Raw genomic sequence first — 25,126 nt, 5'->3', positions numbered from 1 at the left:
TTAGTATTCCAACTATCAAAGCACACTAACAGATAATGATCCAATACCTTTTTAACAAATTAATGCCCGTATCATAGATGATAGTAACAGAATGACACAGAAAATCAGGGTCTCTTAAATATAACTAAAAAAGTAATGCACTACACATACACTATATAGTATGAAACATTAACTTAATACAGGGTAATAAAAATGATCTGAAACTATTAAAAAACATTACTTAATAATGATGTTATACTTAGACAATCATTTATGTACAAGGACACAAAGTTATTTACATTTAGGTCACTGCATATTTTTAAAAAAACCTTGGAACAATATATTATTCATTTTCATACAGGCCACTTCAGTCATGGGAGATGGTGAAATGGCGGTTTTTGGAGCAGCTGCTCCATTCCTACGAAAATCAGATAAGTAAGAACAAACCACTATGTGTGGACAATCCAAAAAATATATAAAGACAATTATATATTTATATATTTTTTGGATTGTCCACACATAGTGGTTTGTTCTTACTATAGTATCGAATGGTTTCCATTCAAATCTATGACATACAAGGAGTAATTTAATATGTGTATTATTTGATTCTATATTATTTTATTATGTAAAGATTGGTACAATATTTTGTTATTCTCCTACTGTGGTGTCTATTTTGTTACTGAAAATCAGATAAGGAAAGGCTGGAGGCACAGAACAAACCATTTGATGCCAAGAACAATTGCTTTGTGGATGATGCCAAAGAACTGTATGTGAAAGGCATCATCACCGCTCGCGACAGTGGCAAAATCACTGTGAAGACCAATGATGGAAGGGTATACAGTATATTTAATAATTTATTATATAAAAAAAAGTTTATTACCAATAAATATCTTTAAAGAATAAACCTTAAAAAAAAAGTACAGTAAATAAAACTTGATTAGGCTAGTTTCACACTAGCGTTTAAACGACGCGCGCACAGCACCGCTAAGGCTAGTTTCACACTTGCTTTTTTTTGCAGCGCGTTTTTCCCGCAAAAAAACGCATTGAAAAAACGCATACAAAAGCATACAACTGCTGCGTTTTTTTCAAGCATTTTTATGAGCATGCATGAAAAAACGCAGCGTTTTTATGCGTTTGTATGCGTTTTTAGTGCGTTTTTACCGCGTTTGCGTTTTTTTCCAACATTAGGTGGCCCCTCACACTAACCCAAACCATGACTTTACTAACCCTAACCCTGACCCTAACCCTTAACCCTAACCCTGACCCTAACCCTAACCCTGACCCTAAACCTTAACCAAGCCATACTTAACCCTAACCCAAACCCTAAACCCTAACTAACCCTAACCCTAACCCTAACCCTGACCCTAACCCTTAACCAAACCATACTTAACCCTAACCCTGACCCTAACCCTTAACCAAACCATACTTAACCCTAACCCAAACCCTAACTAACCCTAACCCTGACCTTAACCCTAACCCTAACCCTAACCCTGACCCTAACCCTAACCCTAACCCTGACCCTAACCCTAACCCTGACCCTAACCCTTAACCAAACCATACTTAACCCTAACCCTGACCCTAACCCTTAACCAAACCATACTTAACCCTAACCCTGACCCTAACCCTAACCCTAACCCTGACCCTGACCCTAACCCTAACCCTAAACCCCCTTAACTAACCCTAACTCTAACCCAAACCCCTAAATTCCATGGTTAACAAAAAAAAACGCATGTGCAAAAAAACGCATACATGAGCATGCCAGTGCGCACATATGCGCATCCATAGGCTATAATGGCCATTTTTAGCGCAAAACGTGCGCATACGTGCGCATGCGCTTTTTTGCAGGGCCAAAAAATGCAACATGCTGCGTCTGGAAAATACAAACGCACACCCCAAAAAAACGCAGCGCATGAAAATCGCATACGTGCGCTTACCAGCGCGCAGGTATGCGCACCCATGTTAAATATAGGGGAAAAAACGCATGCGCAGGTATGCGTTTTTTTCCAGCGCAAAAAAACGCAAATGTGAAACCAGCCTAAGCCACGCCCCCTGCCGGCTCCCTGCCCGCCCCTTCCTGTTATCGCCTCCTCCGAGCGCAGAGGGCTGCATGCGTTATGCGCACCCTATCTTTAGCATAGGGTGCGCAGGCCGTGCGCAACTATGAATATAGCGTGCGCTGCGCATTTTTGGAGGTGCGCCGTGCGCGCCGAACGCAGCATGTTGCATTTTGGCGCGCACGGCGCACATTCAAATATGCGCAGCGCACGCTATATTCATAGTTGCGCACGGCCTGCGCACCCTATGCTAAAGATAGGGTGCGCATAACGCATGCAGCCCTCTGCGCTCGGAGGAGGCGATAACAGGAAGGGGCGGGCAGGGAGGCGGCAGGGGGCGTGGCTTAGTGGTGCCGTGCGCGCGTCGTTTAAACGCTAGTGTGAAACTAGCCTTAGACTAAACTTTCAGCTTAACCAAACATCTTGTCCTCTTTTCAGGACGTCACTGTTAAAGACAGCCAAGTTTACCCTCAGAATCCTCCCAAGTTTGATAAAATTGAGGATATGGCTATGCTGACCCACCTGAATGAGGCGTCTGTGCTGTACAACCTCAAAGAGCGTTACGCAGCCTGGATGATCTATGTACGTTATTTTCTCTGATTAGTAAATATAACAGACCTGAGCAGTAAAAAAAAAAAAAAAAAAAGCCTAGAAAGCAAAAAATAACATTATAAACAAAGATTTTTTGATATAAAATGGAAAAAATAAATATTGCCTTTATCATGTAATTGCTGACCTACTCCGGCCTTTTCTGTGTCACTGTCAACCCCTACAAGTGGCTGCCAGTGTACAACCCAGAAGTTGTTGCTGGCTACAGAGGAAAGAAACGTATGGAAGCCCCACCACACATCTTCTCCATCTCTGATAACGCCTATCAGTTCATGCTAACAGGTCATTTTTGCTTTTTACATTACGTTATTCTCTTTTCCAGAGTTTTATGTGAACTGATTTCTTAGATTTTCCTTTCATTTTGAATTCTAGATCGTGAAAACCAGTCAATCCTGATTACGTAAGTAAAATTCCAGCATATATGTTCTTATGTTTGTTCCAATGTTTTACTGACATATTTTTGCTGTTTCCAGCAGAGAATCTGGTGCTGGAAAGACTGTAAACACCAAGCGTGTCATCCAATACTTTGCAACAATTGCAGCTGCTGGTGATTCACAAAAGAAGGAGTCAAGCAACAAGCTGCAGGTAAACTGTGAATAATGACCAACATGAATGCCTAACAATACAGATACCTGTATACTGCATTACATCACGTCCTGGTGTGGGAATACATCATATATTGTGTGTCTTAGGGAACACTGGAAGATCAAATCATCCAGGCCAACCCCCTGCTGGAAGCCTTTGGCAATGCCAAAACTGTGAGAAATGACAACTCCTCTCGTTTTGTAAGTAGCAAAGATGTTTTAGAATACATATACTTGTTTTATAAGAAAATACGTCCTTTACTGAAGCTCCATATATACACAACCCTTAGGGTAAATTCATCAGAATCCATTTTGGAACAACAGGAAAACTGGCTTCCGCTGATATTGAGGCTTGTAAGTCTTAGATTGAAGACTTAGTTTAGTCATCTAGTATGTGTCTTCTTACCATCACTGACCTGTAACATCACTCATCTACAGACCTGCTGGAAAAATCCAGAGTGACGTTCCAGCTTTCAGCAGAAAGGAGCTACCACATCTTCTACCAGATCCAGACCAACAAGAGGCCGGAAGTTGTTGGTGAGTTATTTTAGATTCATTTATTCAAATTGGAGGTTGACAGTGAGTTGTGGATTTATGTCAAGCACCACTTCTTCCTAGAAATGCTTCTCATTACCACAAACCCATATGACTACCACGCCATCAGCCAAGGGGAAATTTCGGTGAAGAGCATTGATGATGTAGAGGAGTTTATGGCCACAGACGTAAGACAAATATTACACTCTTCCCCGAATACTCTTCTTGTATTATTAGAAGCTCTGAGAATATAATTACAAATGTTATATATAGAGTTGAGCGAAACGGGTCGAAAAAATTCAAAAGTCGCCGACTTTTGGCAAAGTCTGGTTTCATGAAACGAAACCCGACCCTAGGATGAGGTCGGCCACGAGGTCGGCGACTTACGCGCCAAAGTCGCGTTTCAAAAGTTTGTTTTGCGCTCTTTTTCAGCCAATCAGGATCCACGGACACTGTGGGCAACGTGATGACATAGGCACGGGTCACCACCATCTTTCAGAAGGGCATGCAAGTGATTGGCTTGCTTTGGTGGGCGTCACAGGGGGTATAAAAGGGCATGCACGCCGACCGCCATCTTACTTCTGCCGATCTCAGTATAGGGAGAGGTTGCTGCTGATTCTGTAGGGAGAGCGTTAGGCAGGGAAGAAGACCAAAAAACTGCTTCTGCTGCTAGCGATTTGGCCTGCACAACACACCAGTCACTGTGTGTGCAGTGCAAGGGGAGGCTATATAGTGGTGTATCAGTGGTGTTGGTTGTTGGGCTGCCTTCTAAGGCTTCCTGACAGGCTGGCATTGCTGTTTACCCACTGCTCCGCAAACTGCTTTTTTAAAAGCAATCCAATCTCCCTTATCCTCCAGTCACTTTGGTCACAGCTGTGCCATCGAGCCTGTCACATAGCGCTCAGATATTCATTGGGCCTCAAACTGCTTTTTTAAAAGCAATCCCAATTTTTTTTTTTGTCCTGCTGAGAAGAAAAAAAAACTGCTTCTGCTGCTGATAGCAATTTGGCCTGCACAACACACCAGTCACTGTGTGTGCAGTGCAAGGGGAGGCTATATAGTGGTGTATCAGTGGTGTTGGTTGTTGGGCTGCCTTTTAAGGCTTCCTGACAGGCTGGCATTGCTGTTTACCCACTGCTCCGCAAACTGCTTTTGTAAAAGCAATCCAATCTCCCTTATCCTCTAGTCACTTAGGTCACAGCTGTGCCATCGAGCCTGTCACATAGCGCTCAGATATCAGTGGGCCTCACACAATCCAAAAGTGTCCAGTGTCCAAAAGTGTGTGCAGAGATTCAAAATCTCACTTATCCTCTAGTCACTTAGGTCACAGCTGTGCCATCAAGCCTGTCACATAGCGCTCAGATATCAGTGGGCCTCACACAATCCAAAAGTGTCCAGTGTCCAAAAGTGTGTGCAGAGATTCAAAATCTCACTTATCCTCTAGTCACTTAGGTCACAGCTGTGCCATCGAGCCTGTCACATAGTGCTCAGATATTCATTGGGCCTCACACAATCCAAAAGTGTCCAGTGTCCAAAAGTGTGTGCAGAGATTCAAAATCTCACTTATCCTCTAGTCACTTAGGTCACAGCTGTGCCATCAAGCCTGTCACATAGCGCTCAGATATCAGTGGGCCTCACACAATCCAAAAGTGTCCAGTGTCCAAAAGTGTGTGCAGAGATTCAAAATCTCACTTATCCTCTAGTCACTTAGGTCACAGCTGTGCCATCAAGCCTGTCACATAGCGCTCAGATATCAGTGGGCCTCACACAATCCAAAAGTGTCCAGTGTCCAAAAGTGTGTGCAGAGATTCAAAATCTCACTTATCCTCTAGTCACTTAGGTCACAGCTGTGCCATCGAGCCTGTCACATAGTGCTCAGATATTCATTGGGCCTCACACAATCCAAAAGTGTCCAGTGTCCAAAAGTGTGTGCAGAGATTCAAAATCTCACTTATCCTCTAGTCACTTAGGTCACAGCTGTGCCATCAAGCCTGTCACATAGCGCTCAGATATCAGTGGGCCTCACACAATCCAAAAGTGTCCAGTGTCCAAAAGTGTGTGCAGAGATTCAAAATCTCACTTATCCTCTAGTCACTTAGGTCACAGCTGTGCCATCGAGCCTGTCACATAGCGCTCAAATATTCATTGGGCCTCACACAATCCAAAAGTGTCCAGTGTCCAAAAGTGTGTGCAGAGATTCAAAATCTCACTTATCTTCTAGTCACTTAGGTCACAGCTGTGCCATCAAGCCTGTCACATAGCGCTCAGATATCAGTGGGCCTCACACAATCCAAAAGTGTCCAGTGTCCAAAAGTGTGTGCAGAGATTCAAAATCTCACTTATCCTCTATTCACTTAGGTCACAGCTGTGCCATCGAGCCTGTCACATAGCGCTCAGATATCAGTGGGCCTCACACAATCCAAAAGTGTCCAGTGTCCAAAAGTGTGTGCAGAGATTCAAAATCTCACTTATCCTCTAGTCACTTAGGTCACAGCTGTGCCATCGAGCCTGTCACATAGCGCTCAGATATTCATTGGGCCTCACACAATCCAAAAGTGTCCAGTGTCCAAAAGTGTGTGCAGAGATTCAAAATCTCACTTATCCTCTAGTCACTTAGGTCACAGCTGTGCCATCGAGCCTGTCACATAGCGCTCAGATATTCATTGGGCCTCACACAATCCAAAAGTGTCCAGTGTCCAAAAGTGTGTGCAGAGATTCAAAATCTCACTTATCCTCTAGTCACTTAGGTCACAGCTGTGCCATCAAGCCTGTCACATAGCGCTCAGATATCAGTGGGCCTCACACAATCCAAAAGTGTCCAGTGTCCAAAAGTGTGTGCAGAGATTCAAAATCTCACTTATCCTCTAGTCACTTAGGTCACAGCTGTGCCATCGAGCCTGTCACATAGCGCTCAGATATTCATTGGGCCTCACACAATCCAAAAGTGTCCAGTGTCCAAAAGTGTGTGCAGAGATTCAAAATCTCACTTATCCTCTAGTCACTTAGGTCACAGCTGTGCCATCAAGCCTGTCACATAGCGCTCAGATATCAGTGGGCCTCACACAATCCAAAAGTGTCCAGTGTCCAAAAGTGTGTGCAGAGATTCAAAATCTCACTTATCCTCTAGTCACTTAGGTCACAGCTGTGCCATCGAGCCTGTCACATAGCGCTCAGATATCAGTGGGCCTCACACAATCCAAAAGTGTCCAGTGTCCAAAAGTGTGTGCAGAGATTCAAAATCTCACTTATCCTCTAGTCACTTAGGTCACAGCTGTGCCATCGAGCCTGTCACATAGCGCTCAGATATTCATTGGGCCTCACACAATCCAAAAGTGTCCAGTGTCCAAAAGTGTGTGCAGAGATTCAAAATCTCACTTATCCTCTAGTCACTTAGGTCACAGCTGTGCCATCAAGCCTGTCACATAGCGCTCAGATATCAGTGGGCCTCACACAATCCAAAAGTGTCCAGTGTCCAAAAGTGTGTGCAGAGATTCAAAATCTCACTTATCCTCTAGTCACTTAGGTCACAGCTGTGCCATCGAGCCTGTCACATAGCGCTCAGATATTCATTGGGCCTCACACAATCCAAAAGTGTCCAGTGTCCAAAAGTGTGTGCAGAGATTCAAAATCTCACTTATCCTCTAGTCACTTAGGTCACAGCTGTGCCATCAAGCCTGTCACATAGCGCTCAGATATCAGTGGGCCTCACACAATCCAAAAGTGTCCAGTGTCCAAAAGTGTGTGCAGAGATTCAAAATCTCACTTATCCTCTAGTCACTTAGGTCACAGCTGTGCCATCGAGCCTGTCACATAGCGCTCAGATATCAGTGGGCCTCACACAATCCAAAAGTGTCCAGTGTCCAAAAGTGTGTGCAGAGATTCAAAATCTCACTTATCCTCTAGTCACTTAGGTCACAGCTGTGCCATCGAGCCTGTCACATAGCGCTCAGATATTCATTGGGCCTCACACAATCCAAAAGTGTCCAGTGTCCAAAAGTGTGTGCAGAGATTCAAAATCTCACTTATCCTCTAGTCACTTAGGTCACAGCTGTGCCATCAAGCCTGTCACATAGCGCTCAGATATCAGTGGGCCTCACACAATCCAAAAGTGTCCAGTGTCCAAAAGTGTGTGCAGAGATTCAAAATCTCACTTATCCTCTAGTCACTTAGGTCACAGCTGTGCCATCGAGCCTGTCACATAGCGCTCAGATATTCATTGGGCCTCACACAATCCAAAAGTGTCCAGTGTCCAAAAGTGTGTGCAAAGATTCAAAATCTCACTTATCCTCTAGTCACTTAGGTCACAGCTGTGCCATCGAGCCTGTCACATAGCGCTCAGATATTCATTGGGCCTCACACAATCCAAAAGTGTCCAGTGTCCAAAAGTGTGTGCAGAGATTCAAAATCTCACTTATCCTCTAGTCACTTAGGTCACAGCTGTGCCATCAAGCCTGTCACATAGCGCTCAGATATCAGTGGGCCTCACACAATCCAAAAGTGTCCAGTGTCCAAAAGTGTGTGCAGAGATTCAAAATCTCACTTATCCTCTAGTCACTTAGGTCACAGCTGTGCCATCGAGCCTGTCACATAGCGCTCAGATATTCATTGGGCCTCACACAATCCAAAAGTGTCCAGTGTCCAAAAGTGTGTGCAGAGATTCAAAATCTCACTTATCCTCTAGTCACTTAGGTCACAGCTGTGCCATCAAGCCTGTCACATAGCGCTCAGATATCAGTGGGCCTCACACAATCCAAAAGTGTCCAGTGTCCAAAAGTGTGTGCAGAGATTCAAAATCTCACTTATCCTCTAGTCACTTAGGTCACAGCTGTGCCATCGAGCCTGTCACATAGCGCTCAGATATCAGTGGGCCTCACACAATCCAAAAGTGTCCAGTGTCCAAAAGTGTGTGCAGAAATTCAAAATCTCCCCTGTCCTATAGACACCTTGTACCTTGTTTTACATACTATATAGTTTGTTGGATTTTGTCTACATTTCTACCAAAAATGAGGAAGGCTGGTGGAAGAGGCCGTGGAATTGGGCGGGGGTTGGCAGCTGGTAATGATGGTGTTGGTGGTGGATCTGATGGTAGTGGCAAGAGCAAAATAGGACCGAATGCAGGAGGTGTTGAGCCTGCGTCATCGTCTGGCTACATAAGGCCTCAAACGCTTAGTTTTCTAGGAGTTGGCAAACCGCTTTTAAAGCCAGAGCATCAGGAAAAAGTTTTGTCTTACATTGCTGACTCAGCCTCCAGCTCTATCGCCTCCTCTTCTTCAGTTGTAAAAAGTAAAAGCACTGAGTCGTCATTGGAGGCTCATGTTCATGAACCACACCTTTCCTTGTGCCCTTCACCCCAACCAAGATTGAAGGATGACGCAGGCCATACTACTGATTACTCCATGGAGCTGTTTTCACATACCATGCCTGGATTATCAAGTGAAATGGTGAATTACCCAGGCCAAGATGAATCTGACATGGAGTGCACTGATGCACAGCCGCTGATGGATGATTCTGCTGGTACATTCACTCAGAGCACTACATTGTCCTCGCAGTATACAGAGCCAGATTCTGACCCTGATGAGACTCAGGTGCCCCTTCCCGCACACTATACCACCATACACGGTGACACAGAGGAAGGTGCACATGACATAGAAGAGGAGGTGATGGATGACCCAGTTGTTGACCCAGATTGGCATCCATTGGGGGAAGAGGGTGCTGCTTCCAATAGCTCAGATGAGGAGCATCCACAGCAGACATCGACATCGCAACAGCTGTTATCTGGCATGCCCGGAGCACTCCAAAGACAGGTTCCAAACATCAAAAGAGTTGCTGGACAGCTTGTCCAGAGGGTCAAAAGATCACAGCGTGCTAGGCCGCAAAATGTCTGCCAAAGTAGGAAGAGTGCAGTGTGGCACTTTTTTGAACAAAATCCTCATGATCAGGCCAAGGTTATCTGTAAGAAGTGCGCAAAGACCTTTAGCCGAGGGAAAAATCTGAAAAATTTGAATGCCAGCTGCATGCTTAGACATTTAACCAGCATGCACTTGCAAGCGTGGACACAACACCAAACCTCAAGTGCCACATGTGCAACTGATCACAACGAAGGTAGTCATCAACGCTACATTGTTTCCCCCACTGTAAGCCCACCGGTTAGCACAGCAGCAAATGTTGAGGTGTCGTTGCAAGGCCACAGCAGTCAGGGAATCCCACTGTTATATCAACGAAAGACTGATTCTAGGCCATCAGAAAGAACACCAACTCCATCACCATCATCAACCCTCTCTCAGTCCGCCCTGTCCACCGCTACTTCCACCATATGCAGCTCTCAAGTCCAGCTCACCCTCCCAGACACTATGAGTAGGTCAAGAAAGTACTCAGTCTCTCATCCGCGTACACTGGGTTTGAACGCCCACATTGCCAAACTAATCTCGTTTGAGATGATGCCCTTTCGGTTGGTGGAAAGCACAGCTTTCCGCGAACTCATGGCCTATGCAGTACCACGCTATGACCTACCCAGTCGCCACTTCTTCTCTCGCAAAGCCATCCCAGCCCTCCACCATCATGTGAAAGACCGCATTGTCCATGCACTCAAGCAGTCAGTGAGCGGAAAGGTGCACCTCACAACTGATGCATGGTCCAGTCGGCATGGCCAGGGCCGTTACGTGTCCATCACTGCGCACTGGGTTAATGTGGTGGATGCAGGGTCCACAGGGGACAGCGTTGGTAGGACAGTGCTGCCTAGCCCACGGTATAGGAAACAGTTGGCTGTAGGCGTTCCACCCTCCTCCTCCTCCAGAAGCGAAAGCTCGTCCACAGAGTGCAGTCGTACGAGCACTCCATCTGCAGCTGCCACTGTTGCACACGATGTGTCCCCCTATCGAGCAGCTAGTGGAAAGCATCAGCAGGCTGTGTTGCAGATGATGTGTTTGGGCGACAGACATACCGCTGAGGTGCTGGCCGAGTACTTGAAGCGACAAACTGAATCATGGCTGGGCAGTGTACATCTTGAGGCAGGCAAGGTAGTTAGTGATAACGGCCGTAATTTTGTGGCAGCCATAGCCCTTTCAAAACTCAGCCACATACCTTGCTTGGCTCACACCTTGAACCTGGTGGTGCAGTGCTTCCTCAAAAATTATCCGGAGTTAACAGCCCTGCTCCAGAAGGTGCGAAGACTGTGCGCGCACATCCGCCGGTCGCCTGTACACTCCGTTCGTATGCAGAAGCTGCAGCGATTGCTCCACCTTCCCAACCACCACCTCATTATCGACATTGCAACAAGGTGGAACTCCACCCTGCACATGGTGGAGCGGCTGTGCGAGCAGAGGCAGGCCATAATGCATTTGTGGGAGGATACACGGCCAGGCACTTTGAGAGCAGACATGGAGTTGACAGGTGTGCAGTGGTCGAAGCTGAAAGACCTCTGTAAAGTCCTTCAGTGTTTTGAGGAATGCACACTGCTGGTAAGCGCAGACAACGCCATCCTAAGCATGAGCATCCCACTTATGCGTCTGCTCATGCAAACTTTGACGCACCTTAAGGAGCAGGCGTCTGCAGCCAATGTTGATGAGGAGGAAGAGGAGGAGGGAATCCTTGATGACATTCAGCCATTGTCTGCTCAGGGACCTTTCCTGGACGAGGTGGAGGAAGAAGAGGAGGAAGAGGATGATGATGGGGATGATTACTTAGGGGAGGAGGATGCATCTCGTGGGGCAAGTGAAAATGTTGGCGTGGCAAGGTCTGGTACAGGGTTTGTGCGTGACTGGAGGGATGTGGATTTGCCAGAAGGTGCTCCTCCACCCAGCACTCGCAGTGCATCATTGACACCGGGAACATTGGCCCACATGTCAGATTATGCCTTGCGGATCCTAAAAAGGGACCCCCGCATTGCCAAAATGATGAACGATGACGACTACTGGTTGGCCAGCATCCTGGATCCACGCTATAAAGGCAAATTACAAAACATCATGCCACAGGAGAACCTTGACCTTATATTGGCTAATAAACAAGCAACTCTGGTACATCGGTTGCTTGAGGCATTCCCAGCACACAGCAGCGGTGATGGTTCTCACACAAGCCGTACGGGCCGGGGGCAGCTTGGCAGAGGTGTTCGTGGTGCACACAGCAGAAGTGGCGTTGGAGACAGGGGTTTCATGACAATGTTGTGGACTGATTTTTCAAATACCGCTCACACAACTGGTAATACTGCATCGATGGAAAGTGACAGGAGACAGCAGTTGTCAACCATGGTTACAAACTACTTTTCCTCCCATATCGATGTTCTCCCACACAGGTCATTCCCCTTTGACTATTGGGCCGCTAAACTGGACACCTGGCCTGAATTGGCACAATATGCCTTACAGGAGCTCGCTTGCCCAGCTGCAAGTGTGCTATCGGAAAGAGTCTTCAGTGCAGCTGGATCAATCCTGACAGAAAAAAGGACCCGTCTGTCAACCCAAAATGTGGATGATCTAACCTTCATTAAAATGAACCATGCATGGGTTTCCAAGGATTTTGTCCCACCTTCCCCTGATGACACATAGGGTGACAGAAAAATGGCTTGCTTTGGTCCACCTCTTCCTGGGACTTGACCTATTTCGCCTTTTGCATCAGCTGAATGTCCAACATCAACATATGCCACTTTCTAAAACTCCCTAACTGTGCTGCCTCCCCCCCCATGGCCGGGGTCACCACCTAGCGCACGACACCGTGCGAGTGCTGTTGCCCTGGACAGGTGGGTAGGCCGACTCTTGGGCGCGGGCACTGGCACAGGGTCCCTCATAGTGCAATCAAGTGTCTCTGACGGTGGTGGTGCACACCCGCCGTCAGACACACCGCCGTACTATGAGGGGCCCAGTGCCAGTACCGACGCCCACGAGTGGGCCCCCCTTGCTTGGGCAGGGCCCCAGCATTTGCAATCTTTACCTCTCCCTGCTCCTCCGCTGTGTAATCTGGGCCGTCAAATCCATACTGTGCCTGACACCGTCTGAGCCTGCCTCCTGAGACATATATTTTGAATGTGTACGCTATCCATACATGTTATCCAGGTATACGGTACCCTTTCTAACCTTTGTGCAATCACGTGCAATCCATACTGGGCCTAACACCGTCTGAGCCTGCCTCCTGAGACATATATTTTGAATGTGTACGCTATCCATACATGTTATCTGGGGATACGGTACCCTTTCTAACCTTTGTGCAATCACGTGCAATCCATACTGGGCCTAACACCGTCTGAGCCTGCCTCCTGAGACATATATTTTGAATGTGTACGCTATCCATACATGTTATCTGGGGATACGGTACCCTTTCTAACCTTTGTGCAATCACGTGCAATCCATACTGGGCCTAACACCGTCTGAGCCTGCCTCCTGAGACATATATTTTGAATGTGTACGCTATCCATACATGTTATCCGGGGATACGGTACCCTTTCTAACCTTTGTGCAATCACGTGTAATCCATACTGGGCGTGAGAACGGCTGGCGAGCTGTTAAGCAAGCTATAGCACCTGTGGTTTGCACACGTAAGTTTTTCATTTTTTCAGGAATGACGGTTAGGCCTAATTCCGGAACTGCAGTTGACCTGCACTTACTGGGAAATCATTGTTCGCGGGTAATAATTGTAATCAGTGATCCCCATCACTAACGTTGTTCAGCGGGTTATCTGCACCTGTAAGCGACAAACGCTGGCCTTTTCAGTGTAGCGCACATGCAGCCACGGACATGTAAGGGCATGACACACCAGTTATTGGCCAATCTCATGTTCCAGAGCCTCACGTGTCCCTCTAGTAAGCCGGACTCGGACCGCGGGGCATGACGGAGTCTCGTTCTTTAACGGAATTAAGCTTGCAATGTGTGCATCTGTTCTGTAGCTGGCATGGTTGAGGTTTCCCAGGTGGAGTCGAATTTAACCGTAGGCTCCACTCCTGGTGGTGCCCTTCTGGACATTCCTTTAAGGTTTAGCTTTGCAACCATACTGCCCACGTAAAACAAACACTTTGCCTTCATGAACGCTGTTTGGAGGGTCATGACTCGTGGGAATAACGCCGCCCAAACAGTTAACCTGCTAGAGAGATCGTTCGTTGCTCCCAAGCATGACATCACACTCCCTAGGAAGAAGGTAATGCCACTGTGGCGACCGTACTCCTGGGGGCGACACAAGTGCACTGATGCCCAGCCACTGCTCAATGAATCTGCTGGTACATTGACCCAGACCACTACATTCCCCTCGCACGCCACACGGCCTGAATCTGACCCTGATGAAACTCAGGTTACCCTTCCCATATACAGTTCCATCTTACACGGTGACAAAGAGGAAGCTGCAGATGAAAGTGCAGGTTCGGCCCACCCGCCATCAGACACACCACCGTACTATCAGAGGCCCTGTGCCAGTGCCGTCGCCAACGAGTGTGCCCCCCTGCTTGCTCAGGATCACAGCACTTGCAAGGTTGAAATACTGTGCAGTGAGATGGAAGATGGGGACGACGAGGAGTCAAGACTAGTACAGGGATTCCCTAGCGAGGAGACTTATTTGATTGTTTTCAATGTTGGGACAGCAATTTTTGGGGAGCACTATACTCTGGAGAATGATAGATGGGGCCCACCATACACTGGAACATTCCAAAGGTGGACATCAGACACTGGAGCAGCATTTACAGGGCCCATTATACACTAGAGCATTAGAAATGGGGCCCATTATGTTTGGAGCATTATTTGGGCCCATAAGACAGTGGAGCTTCATCCATGGGGACCAACATATACTGTAGCATTATGTGGAGCTCATCATATACTGTTTCAAACATTATATGGGACCAATGATTCTGTATGGAGAAATAGATGGGCCTTGTCATGAGATGTAAAAAGTGAGGTATTTTTCATTGTACTATACCGCTATTTCTCTGCCGTATCGGAGCATGATGAGTTGTGGTATGTGTTAAAGGGGCGCTCTTTCGCCCAGGGCACATGAAAACCTGCAGCCAGCCCTCCCCCCCACAACTTTAGCCAAATAACCCCCATTTTTCAGTGCGTAACTTGTATTATGAAGTTAATTAAGGTTGACAAGCTTAAGTAAGAAGAATTGATGCTTTTGGCATTCAAATGGGCACTGTAGGTGTGTTTCCTGTCCTCCTCTCACTGCCGACTTTTATTCCCCATTGACTTACATTGGGTTTCGTGTTTCGGGACGACCCTGACTTTTCCCTATAATCGGACAATCTTGCTCGACCCGACTTTTGGAAAAGTCGGGTTTCACGAAACGAAACTCGACCCTAAAATACCAAAAGTCGCTCAACTCTAGTTATATATAGTACACGCACTTTTTTAGAGCAATAATCTTTAGTTTTCTTAAGGTTGATGATTATAATGACACATATAGTAAATTTTATATACACAGACACACACTGTAGAGCTTCACTCTTCATGTATTATTAGAAGCTTTAAGTGTATAATGAAATATAATATATATGCGTATGTGCCATTGATATCCTGGGCTTCACACCCGATGAAAAGAATGGCATCTACAAGATGACTGGCGCAGTCATGCACCACGGTAACATGAAATTCAAGCAAAAGCAAAGAGAGGAGCAGGCTGAACCCGATGGCACAGAAGGTAAAGAAAATAATCATATATCAGGCTTCTGTAGATTGTTAGATTCAGTGAATATAAATGACCATTTCTGCTTCCTTAGTTGCTGATAAAATTGGCTACCTGATGGGTCTGAACTCTGCTGATCTTCTGAAGGCTTTGTGCTACCCAAGGGTCAAAGTTGGAAATGAATATGTCACCAAGGGACAAACCGTTCAACAGGTAAAAAAAAAGTGTTAGATGTGGAAGGTAAAAATATAACACAATGAGTGATCTGTAAACGTATGCAATGTTCTTTGCTAGGTTTACAATGCCATTGGTGCCCTTACCAAGTCAATTTATGAGAAACTTTTCTTCTGGATGGTCGCACGTATTAAAAATGTATTGGTAATTTGTAGCTCCTGATGCTGGAGGAAAAGGTGAAAAGAAGAAGAAGGGCTCATCTTTCCAAACAGTCTCTGCTCTCTTCAGAGTAAGCTCTTCCACAACTTGAGATGTTTTCCTAGCTTTTAAAAACAGGTGAAATTCAGTAACAAGTCTTTTTTTGGCTAAATAGGAAAATCTGAACAAGCTTATGACTAACCTGAGGAGCACTCATCCTCACTTTGTTCGTTGCTTGATTCCCAATGAGACCAAGACTCCAGGTAAAAACCCTTCCACAAAATATTAAATAACCATTATAAATGTTCATATGCTTACGATTATGTTAATAATCACTTATATTGCTCTTCTACAGGAACTATGGAGAATCATCTGATCATGCACCAGCTGAGATGTAACGGTGTGCTGGAGGGTATAAGAATCTGCAGAAAGGGATTCCCCAGCAGAATCCTCTATGGTGACTTTAAACAACGGTATATACTTGATCCTTCATTTACCCAATTCTTATTAAAGAAGTTATTCCACTTAGATAATCCTCTCTGGAATTGAAGCTGATCCAGCAGTCACCTGCTTACCACAAGTACAGTTTCTTTAATCCCTGGGGATTATTTTTGGGAGAAGCTCTTTGGTGTCACTAGAAATGTAGTTTTAAATAAAGGAACAAAGAACAATTGTGTAATTGTTGGTTGTGAAGAGAATGCCTGAGCACAACGGATTCATTACATTGCTTTGGCTCACATAGTGGGTCTCAAGCTAAACAAATAAAGGGAAAGGGAATAGAAAGGGAATGTCAATGCTACAACTCATTTTAAGTATTATGTAAAGTGTAACTATGATATCTGCAAGTGCTCTGTTTGTACTTAAACAGTTTTACTTTTCCATGGCTATCTTCAGCTACAAGATCCTCAATGCCAGCGCAATCCCAGATGGACAATTTATTGACAGTAAGAAGGCCTCTGAAAAACTCCTTGGCTCTATTGATGTAGATCATACCCTGTACAGGTTTGGACATACAAAGGTAAAGAAACACCTTGTAGAACGATAGACAAAATTAAGCACTTGAAAATAGATATTATTAGCTTTACATTCTGACAGGTTTTCTTCAAAGCTGGTCTCCTGGGTACTCTGGAAGAAATGAGAGATGATAAGCTGGCACAGCTCATCACTCGTACTCAGGCTCTGTGCACAGGTTTCTTAATGAGAGATGAATTCAGGAAAATGTTTGAAAGAAGGTATTAGGACTAAAATGTCAATATTATACATGGGGAAAAAGAATAAACAAATTATCGTTTTTTTATCTAATCACTTTTTTTTATCTTAGGGATGCAATTTTTATCATTCAGTACAATGTTAGGGCCTTCATGAATGTTAAGCACTGGCCATGGATGAAACTGTATTTCAAGATCAAACCTCTTCTGAAGAGTGCTGAGACTGAAAAGGAAATGGCCAACATGAAGGAAGAGTTTGAGAAAACCAAAGAAGCCCTTGCCAAGTCAGAAGCAAGGAGGAAAGAACTGGAAGGGAAAATTGTTGTTTTCATGCAGGAAAAGAATGACTTAATGCTGCAAGTTCAATCCGTAAGAAAAAAAAACAATTGGACAAGTTAATGATTTCTTCATGAGATGTTTGTTCAAATGCTAAATCCTTTCATTTTTACATTTAAGGAAGGAGAAAGCTTGGCTGATGCAGAAGAGAGGTGTGAAGGTCTCATTAAGAACAAAATCCAACTGGAAGCCAAGATTAAAGAACTCACAGAAAGGCTTGAAGATGAGGAGGAAAGCAATGCAGAACTGACTGCAAAGAAGAGGAAACTGGAAGATGAGTGCTCAGAATTGAAGAAAGATATTGATGACTTAGAGCTTACCTTGGCCAAAGTTGAGAAGGAAAAGCATGCCACTGAAAACAAGGTAGGGGATTTTATTAGCCCAATGTCATTTAACTAAAAGAAAATTAGTTTTTGTCACAAGATAGGCTTTTGGTAGGGCAATATGTCCATGATCACTAATACACACGTCAATACTCCCCATTAGCATCCCAGTATAACTTTGTATGAACACGACTAATATACCATCTGGCATCAAAGAAACACCCTCATTTGGAAAACAATAGTAGCTTAGACAGACTCTAACAAAATATGTCGACTTAATCCCGTAACACAAAAAGACATGTAAGTACATCATTGCACTGGTGCCCATCTCTGAAGAGATCTCAGGAACTGATCTATCTCTACGTGAGAGCTTAAGCAGAGATTGCAATTTGCACTATATACTGCAATATAGTGATAATTTGTAGAGCCTAGTGCAAAGCAGTTTACATCACCTTATGTACAACCCAATCTGTAGGGTTAAAACTTGGCAAACTGCGACTTACAGGTCATAAGCATGATTCAAACCAAACCCCATACTGGCCGAGTCTGCCGCCAACAGATATTAGGCTAAAACGGAGCTCTTTATTGTCTGAGGAGAGGATATAGCCCATGGGTAAAGCAAAGCACCTTTTTTCTCACTAGAATTTCCACTAGATAACTGATCATTTATCTTTAGGTTAAAAACCTTACAGAAGAGTTGGCTGCATTGGATGAGAACATCTCAAGGATTACCAAAGAGAAGAAATCACTCCAGGAGGCTCATCAACAAACTCTTGATGACCTGCAGGCTGAGGAGGACAAAGTCAGCTCTCTGACCAAAGCAAAAGCCAAACTTGAACAACAATTAGATGATGTGAGTATAAATATTTATAATGCATAAAATGTAATATAATAGACATAAAATCAAAATTTTTTTAATGCTATTTATTTAGCTGGAAGGATCTTTGGAACAAGAGAAGAAGCTTCGTCTTGACCTTGAAAGAGCCAAGAGAAAGCTTGAAGGAGATTTGAAATTATCTCAAGAATCAGTTATGGATCTTGAAAATGAAAAACAGCAAGCTGAAGAAAAACTCAAGAAGTTAGTATGTTTCAGCTTTACCATGAAAAGACTAAACATGAACTTACTAACAAATATCCATTTTACAAATGCAGAAAGGACTTTGAAATAAACCAACTGCAAGGAAAGTTTGAAGATGAGCAGTCCCTGGGTTCTCAGCTGCAGAAAAAGATCAAGGAGCTGCAGGTAAAGTGATATAATGAGTTATTAATATCATATAGATCAGGGTAAATAGGTAGAATGTAACATAATTCATCCTTTCATGTTAGGCCCGTATAGAAGAACTGGAGGAGGAAATCGAAGCGGAACGTGCCGCTCGCGCAAAGGTGGAAAAGCAGAGGTCGGATCTCTCGAGAGAACTTGAGGAGATCAGTGAAAGGCTTGAAGAAGCTGGAGGCGCAACATCAGCTCAGATTGAGTTGAACAAGAAACGTGAGGCAGAGTTCCAGAAACTGAGACGTGACTTGGAAGAGTCCACACTCCAGCATGAAGCCACCTCAGCTGCCCTGCGCAAGAAACATGCCGACAGTGTTGTTGAACTTGGAGAACAGATTGATAATCTCCAGCGAGTTAAACAAAAACTTGAGAAGGAGAAAAGTGAGCTGAAGATGGAAATTGACGACCTTGCCAGCAACAAGGAGAATGTTGCAAAATCAAAGGTACAAGAACCACTCTCTGGAAAGGATGTCTATTTGAATTTTAGATGATAATTTTAAACATAACAAAAGTAATTTTGCTACTTGCTTTAAAAGGCCAGCCTTGAAAAAGTAAGCCGCGTTCTTGAGAACCAAGTCAGTGAATTTAAGGCAAAAAATGAAGAGCACCAGCGTCTCAATAATGACCTTTCAGCTCAAAGAGCTCGATATCAGACTGAAAATGGTACATCATTTTACGAAATGTTACAATGCTACACTATTCACCATATCATATATCAGCTTTCTTGTGCAGCACTAATATTTCTATCAATAGTATATAGTTTATATTTTTTGCATGTTATTTCATATTATTAGGTGAGCTATCCCGTCAACTAGAGGAAAAAGAATCTCTTATTTCTCAACTGACCAGAGGAAAACAAGGATTTACCCAGCAAGTTGAAGAACTCAAGAGGCAGCTAGAGGAGGAAAGCAAGGTATATAAAAGTACAAAAAATTAACATCCTTCTGTTTCATGATCAGTTAACCTTTTAGCAATGCATAAATTCTCAATCGCCTATTTAGCAACAATCTTTACTACTTAAAAAGGTTACATTTAAATATTGTGCGATCTACATTAATGTTTATAAAATTGCCATGGGCTTTAATAATTTGATCCATACTTTAATTCAATAGGCCAAGAATGCTCTTGCCCATAGTCTGCAATCTTCTCGTCATGACTGTGATCTGCTTCGTGAACAATATGAGGAGGAGCAAGAGGCAAAGGCAGAACTCCAAAGATCTCTGTCCAAAGCCAATGGTGAAGTATCACAATGGAGAACCAAATATGAGACTGATGCCATTCAGCGCACTGAGGAACTGGAAGAAGCCAAGTATAATTTTATATGTATATGTATGAAACAAAAGATATGTATCTAGGGTAACTCATCTTCCAACTATTCACCTTCAGGAAAAAGCTTGCGCAACGTCTCCAGGATGCAGAGGAGCATGTAGAAGCTGTAAACTCCAAATGTGCCTACCTGGAAAAAACTAAACAGAGGCTGCAGGCTGAAGTAGAAGACCTGATGGTTGATGCTGAGAGGGCAAATAGCACGGCTGCTGCTCTAGATAAGAAGCAGAGGAACTTTGATAAGGCAAGATTTGCATGTAAAATTTGCATGATCAATAAAAGAAAAATAGTAATTTTTGTTGTTATAAAGGGTAGAATTCATAAAAAATATATGCCCTTGTGTAGGTTCTTATCGAATGGAAACAAAAATATGAAGAGGGTCAGGCTGAGTTGGAGGCAGTTCAGAAGGAAGCCCGTAGCCTGAGCACAGAGATCTTCAAGATGAAGAATGCCTATGAGGAAGCTTTAGATCAAATTGAAACCTTGAAACGAGAAAACAAGAACTTACAACGTAAGCAGTTTATATCATTTTTTATTTCTTTAATGTAAAGTCAGCTGCTAATGGAACACAATTTAAACAAACATTGTTACAATATATATTACTATCTTGATCACAAACTAAACAAAGAGAATGATTGGATACTGAGATAGTAATACTTCCATTTAGGCTTTGATATGTTTCACACCCCATTTTCGTAACCATTGAAAGCTGCACCTTTTACTTTGTAAAAAAAAGTAATCTGATGCATTTTAAAGTATATCAGTGTTATTGACAAACATTGCATCCATTTTATTTTTTCTTAAAAAAATATGTATTTTTAAAGACAAAAAGGAGTGTGTCAGGAAATCATGTGACTTGCTTTTTGTAAAAATAAATAAATAAATAAATGAATGACAAAAAAAACAAAAAACGGCTTCAACCATAGGACATTGCATATTTTAAAAAATAAAACAAACAAAAAAAGGTTCTCACACTTTAATTTATTACTAAATGTACAAGAGCACAAGTATGTGGTGGCCAATATGCAAACATATAAATGTACCTTATGAGTTTTGACACAATGAAAATCTTTCTGGGGAAGATGGGTGGATGAGGGTGCACTGTCGAGGAAAGGGCAACACTCCTAAATGCATACCCACAAATGAAATACCCATTTGACATACTTTTTCACATTGTATTCTATGCAAATACAGATGTATCCATTCTATCATAAGTTTTTACAGTACAAACGGATACATCAAGTGCACCACAAAATTGTTGCATGAAAGAGGCATACCATAATTTGTAGAGAGCAAAAAGTCCAGAGAACAGTCATAGAATACATGTTTGCATGTTTCTTGACAGAGGAGATTTCAGATCTGACCGAACAGATTGGAGAATCAGGCAAGACCATCAATGAGCTGGAGAAATCCAAAAAGCAAGTAGAACAGGAGAAGAGTGACCTGCAAGCTGCCTTGGAGGAAGCAGAGGTGCTGACACATTTTGAAAATCAAAAAGTTCTAAACTTATTTTTTTAATCAACAGGATTCTAAAAAGTTTGTTATATCCTTATAGGGATCTCTTGAACATGAAGAAGCAAAGATCCTCCGCATCCAACTTGAGCTAAACCAGGTTAAATCTGAGGTAGAAAGGAAAATTGCAGAGAAAGATGAGGAGATTGAACAACTGAAGAGAAACAGCCAGAGAGTCATTGACACCATGCAGACCACATTAGATGCTGAGATCAGGAGCAGGAATGATGCATTGAGACTGAAAATAAAGATGGAAGGAGACCTGAATGAGCTGGAGATTCAGTTGAGCCATGCCACTCGTCAAGCCGCTGAGGCACACAAGCACCTAAGAAATATTCAAACACAACTGAAGGTAATACAAGATGTGCCAATGAAAGAACATATCATTGGAGCATTAAGCTTTTTCTGGTCAATAAACTGCTTGGTAATAACTTGAAACTAAAAACACATACTTTTCCTAAATTACACATCACTTTTTGTTATACCTAAAGGACGCCCAGCTCCAGCTTGATGATGCCCTCAGGAGCCAGGAAGACCTAAAAGAACAAGTGGCTGTTGTGGAACGTAGGAATATACTACAACAGGCAGAAATTGAGGAGATGCATTCTGCTCTGGAACAGACAGAGAGGTCCCGTAAGGTGGCGGAGCCAGGAACTTCTGGATGCAAATGAACGCCTTCAACTTCTCCACTCTCAGGTGAGACTTACTGGTAGGAATATAAAAGTTGGAGGAATATAAAATGTGGAGGTAGAGGCTGATAATAGCTATGCTGCTCTACTTTAGAACACAAGCCTCATCAACACCAAGAAGAGGTTAGAGAATGATGCCAGTCAACTACAGAATGAAGTTGAGGAAGCAGTCCAAGAATCCAGAAATGCAGAAGAAAAAGCCAAGAAAGAAATCACTGATGTATGTATTAGATGACCTACAAAGGCATTTATAAATATACTAGATGGAGGCCTGATGCTATTGCATCGGGAGTGCAGTAATGTCACGATGGGGGCAGGCTTTGCAGCATTGAGAATCTCTCCCCCCGTGTGCTCACCCACCTATCCACTCTCTCTTTCCCCATGTGCTGACTTCTCCCGTCTGTGCTCTCTTCTTTGACCTATCTACCCCATGTGCTATCCCCCTTGTCTGCGGTCGCTCTCCTTCCTGTGCTGTTCTCCCCTCATATGCTGTCCCGTTTGAACTGTCTCCTCCGTGTGCTCTGTCTTTCTCATCCCTGTGTGCTGTCTCTCTTCCCCATCTGCTGTCTTCTCCTCTCATGTCATCTCTTCTTTGACCTGTGTACCCCATGTGCTCTCCCCCTTGTCTGCTCTCTCTCTCCACCACTGTGCTGTCTTCTTCCCTCATGTGTTCTCTCATTTGAGCTGTCTCCCCCCTGTGTGTACTCTTTCCTATGTATACAGTGTGTGTGTGTGTGTGTGTGTGTGTGTGGTGCATACGGCATATACAGAGTGTGTGTGTGTGGTGTGTACAGCATATACAGTGTGTGTTTGTGTGTGTGGTGTGTATGGTGTATACAGTGGGTATGTGTGTGTGTGTGGTGCGTACGGCATATACAGAGTGTGTGTGTGGTGTGTACGGCATATACTGTGTGTGTTTGTGTGTGTGTGGTGTGTACGGTGTATACAGTGGGTATGTGTGTGTGTGTGTGTGGTGCGTACGGCATATACAGAGTGTGTGTGGTGTGTACGGCATATACAGTGTGTGTTTGTGTGTGTGTGGTGGTACGGCATATACAGTGTGTATGTGTGTGTGTGTGTGTGTGTGTGTGTGTGTGTGGTGCGGCGGTGTCCGGCTGGTGGTACCGCGCAAGAGGCTGGTACCACCAGCAGTTTCCATATTGAGACACCCATCACTTGGGTTTCCCAATATGGCGGTCAGTGAATTCTGGGATCCGGACACATCTGGACGGAACAGGATGTGAAGACATTACAAGGTAAGCATATATTAGATGCTGTATAAGAAGCTCTGATTCCTGATGTTTCCACATCTTTCTATAGGCTGCACTAATGGCAGAAGAACTGAAGAAGGAGCAGGACACCAGCGCCCACTTAGAGAGAATGAAGAAGAACCTTGAACAGATGGTGAAGGATCTTCAGCACCGACTAGATGAAGCAGAACAGCTGGCAATGAAAGGTGGCAAGAAACAGCTCCAGAAACTGGAAGCTAGGGTAGGAATATTCTGCAAGCATTTATATGTATTGTATAAGGTAAGCAAATAAAAAGGAAACATTTTGAAATAGCATTATTATTTTAGGTACGCGAGTTAGAAAATGAGCTGGAAAATGAACAGAAACATAGTACCGAAGCAATTAAAGTAGTCCTCAAATATGAAAGAAGAGTGAAAGTTGTAGGTAATTCATAAAGGATTGTTTGATTTGCCTACAAGAATATGAGTGCTTATTTTTGAAGAGTGAGGAAGATAGGAAGAATGTCATGAGACTTCAAGACTTGGTAGACAAGCTGCAGGTGAAGGTCAAGGCTTACAAGTGACAGGCTGAAGAATCTGTAAGTTGGAATTAAGGCATCACTTGGAAATAATATTATTAGTGAATATGCAATTTAATATTAATCTATTAAATGACCTTTCTTATTATCCATTTCCAGGAGGAACAGGCGAATACCCACCTGTCCCGCTTCAGAAAAGTCCAGCATGAGTTGGAGGAAACCGAGGAAAGAGCAGATATAGCTGAGTCCCAAGTGAACAAACTCCGAGCAAAGAGCCGCAACATTAGTGGCAAGGTACAGGATAGCACATTTAATTTATTTCAACAAAATAAATCTATTAATAAAAATAATCTTGTTTGTTTCTCTTTGCAGAATGACAGCGAGTGAAGTAATTAGATAAAAACATTTGGACAATAGTGAATTATGAAATTTACAAAATGTTAAATTTCTCTTCTTTTTAGAAATACCTTATTTTTGCCTTTACAGTGACAAATAAACCATTACCTGCTTAGACAAGCAAGTATGTCGGGTTTAATTTATTTTATTTTAATATTTATTTTGGTTTACTGCTCTTGCTGATTAATTCTCATAAAAATATTCTTCCATCATAAATAAGGGAAGGTTCATATGTTGGAGATGTGTTCTTGAAAAATCTGCAACTGTAAAGCTCTGTTAAATACATAAGATCATTCTGTGCAAGCATTTCTGCACATCCAACTCAGAACTGAATAATTGCAGAAATTTCTAATCTTCAACAAATATACCATGTGTCCACTACCCATACAGGTTCATCCAGCAACTCTTGAGATCGTTATACTCCGTTATTCCACTCTACATCTACTGCTTATCAAAACTTGTGGCAAAATCCTTAGTAACAAAATACGTTGCAGCAGATTTGCCCTATATTTAACCTTTTATATTAAAAGGTTATATCCGCGGCGTGAATGGACATACAGATGAGCATTTCATA

The 25,126-nt window shown here is 43.5% G+C and overlaps 1 protein-coding gene across 1 annotated transcript; it reads left to right on the top strand.

Annotated features, from left to right (window-relative positions):
• The first annotated feature begins 359 nt into the window (after window positions 1-359).
• LOC141046748 (myosin-4-like) lies at window positions 360-24,664 on the top strand. Its single transcript, XM_073541392.1, is given in 39 exon segments — window positions 360-414; window positions 670-812; window positions 2,472-2,615; window positions 2,768-2,924; window positions 3,015-3,042; window positions 3,116-3,227; window positions 3,335-3,427; window positions 3,517-3,580; window positions 3,665-3,763; window positions 3,845-3,950; window positions 15,228-15,364; window positions 15,444-15,562; window positions 15,644-15,710; window positions 15,742-15,812; window positions 15,897-15,984; window positions 16,077-16,194; window positions 16,616-16,739; window positions 16,817-16,953; window positions 17,043-17,298; window positions 17,386-17,628; window positions 18,265-18,441; window positions 18,521-18,666; window positions 18,741-18,831; window positions 18,915-19,304; window positions 19,398-19,524; window positions 19,656-19,774; window positions 19,974-20,170; window positions 20,248-20,431; window positions 20,533-20,698; window positions 21,533-21,657; window positions 21,743-22,051; window positions 22,191-22,346; window positions 22,348-22,395; window positions 22,483-22,608; window positions 23,709-23,879; window positions 23,966-24,055; window positions 24,106-24,216; window positions 24,316-24,450; window positions 24,529-24,664. Coding segments are annotated over 39 exon segments (5,244 nt in total). The 3' UTR covers window positions 24,544-24,664.
• Window positions 24,665-25,126: the final 462 nt, after the last annotated feature.

Source organism: Dendrobates tinctorius, unplaced genomic scaffold (genome assembly GCF_039654945.1).
Source record: "Dendrobates tinctorius isolate UK_male_01 unplaced genomic scaffold, ASM3965494v1 ptg000120l, whole genome shotgun sequence".
Lineage (NCBI taxonomy): Eukaryota > Metazoa > Chordata > Amphibia > Anura > Dendrobatidae > Dendrobates > Dendrobates tinctorius.
This window is presented reverse-complemented; position numbering and strand designations above follow the sequence as displayed.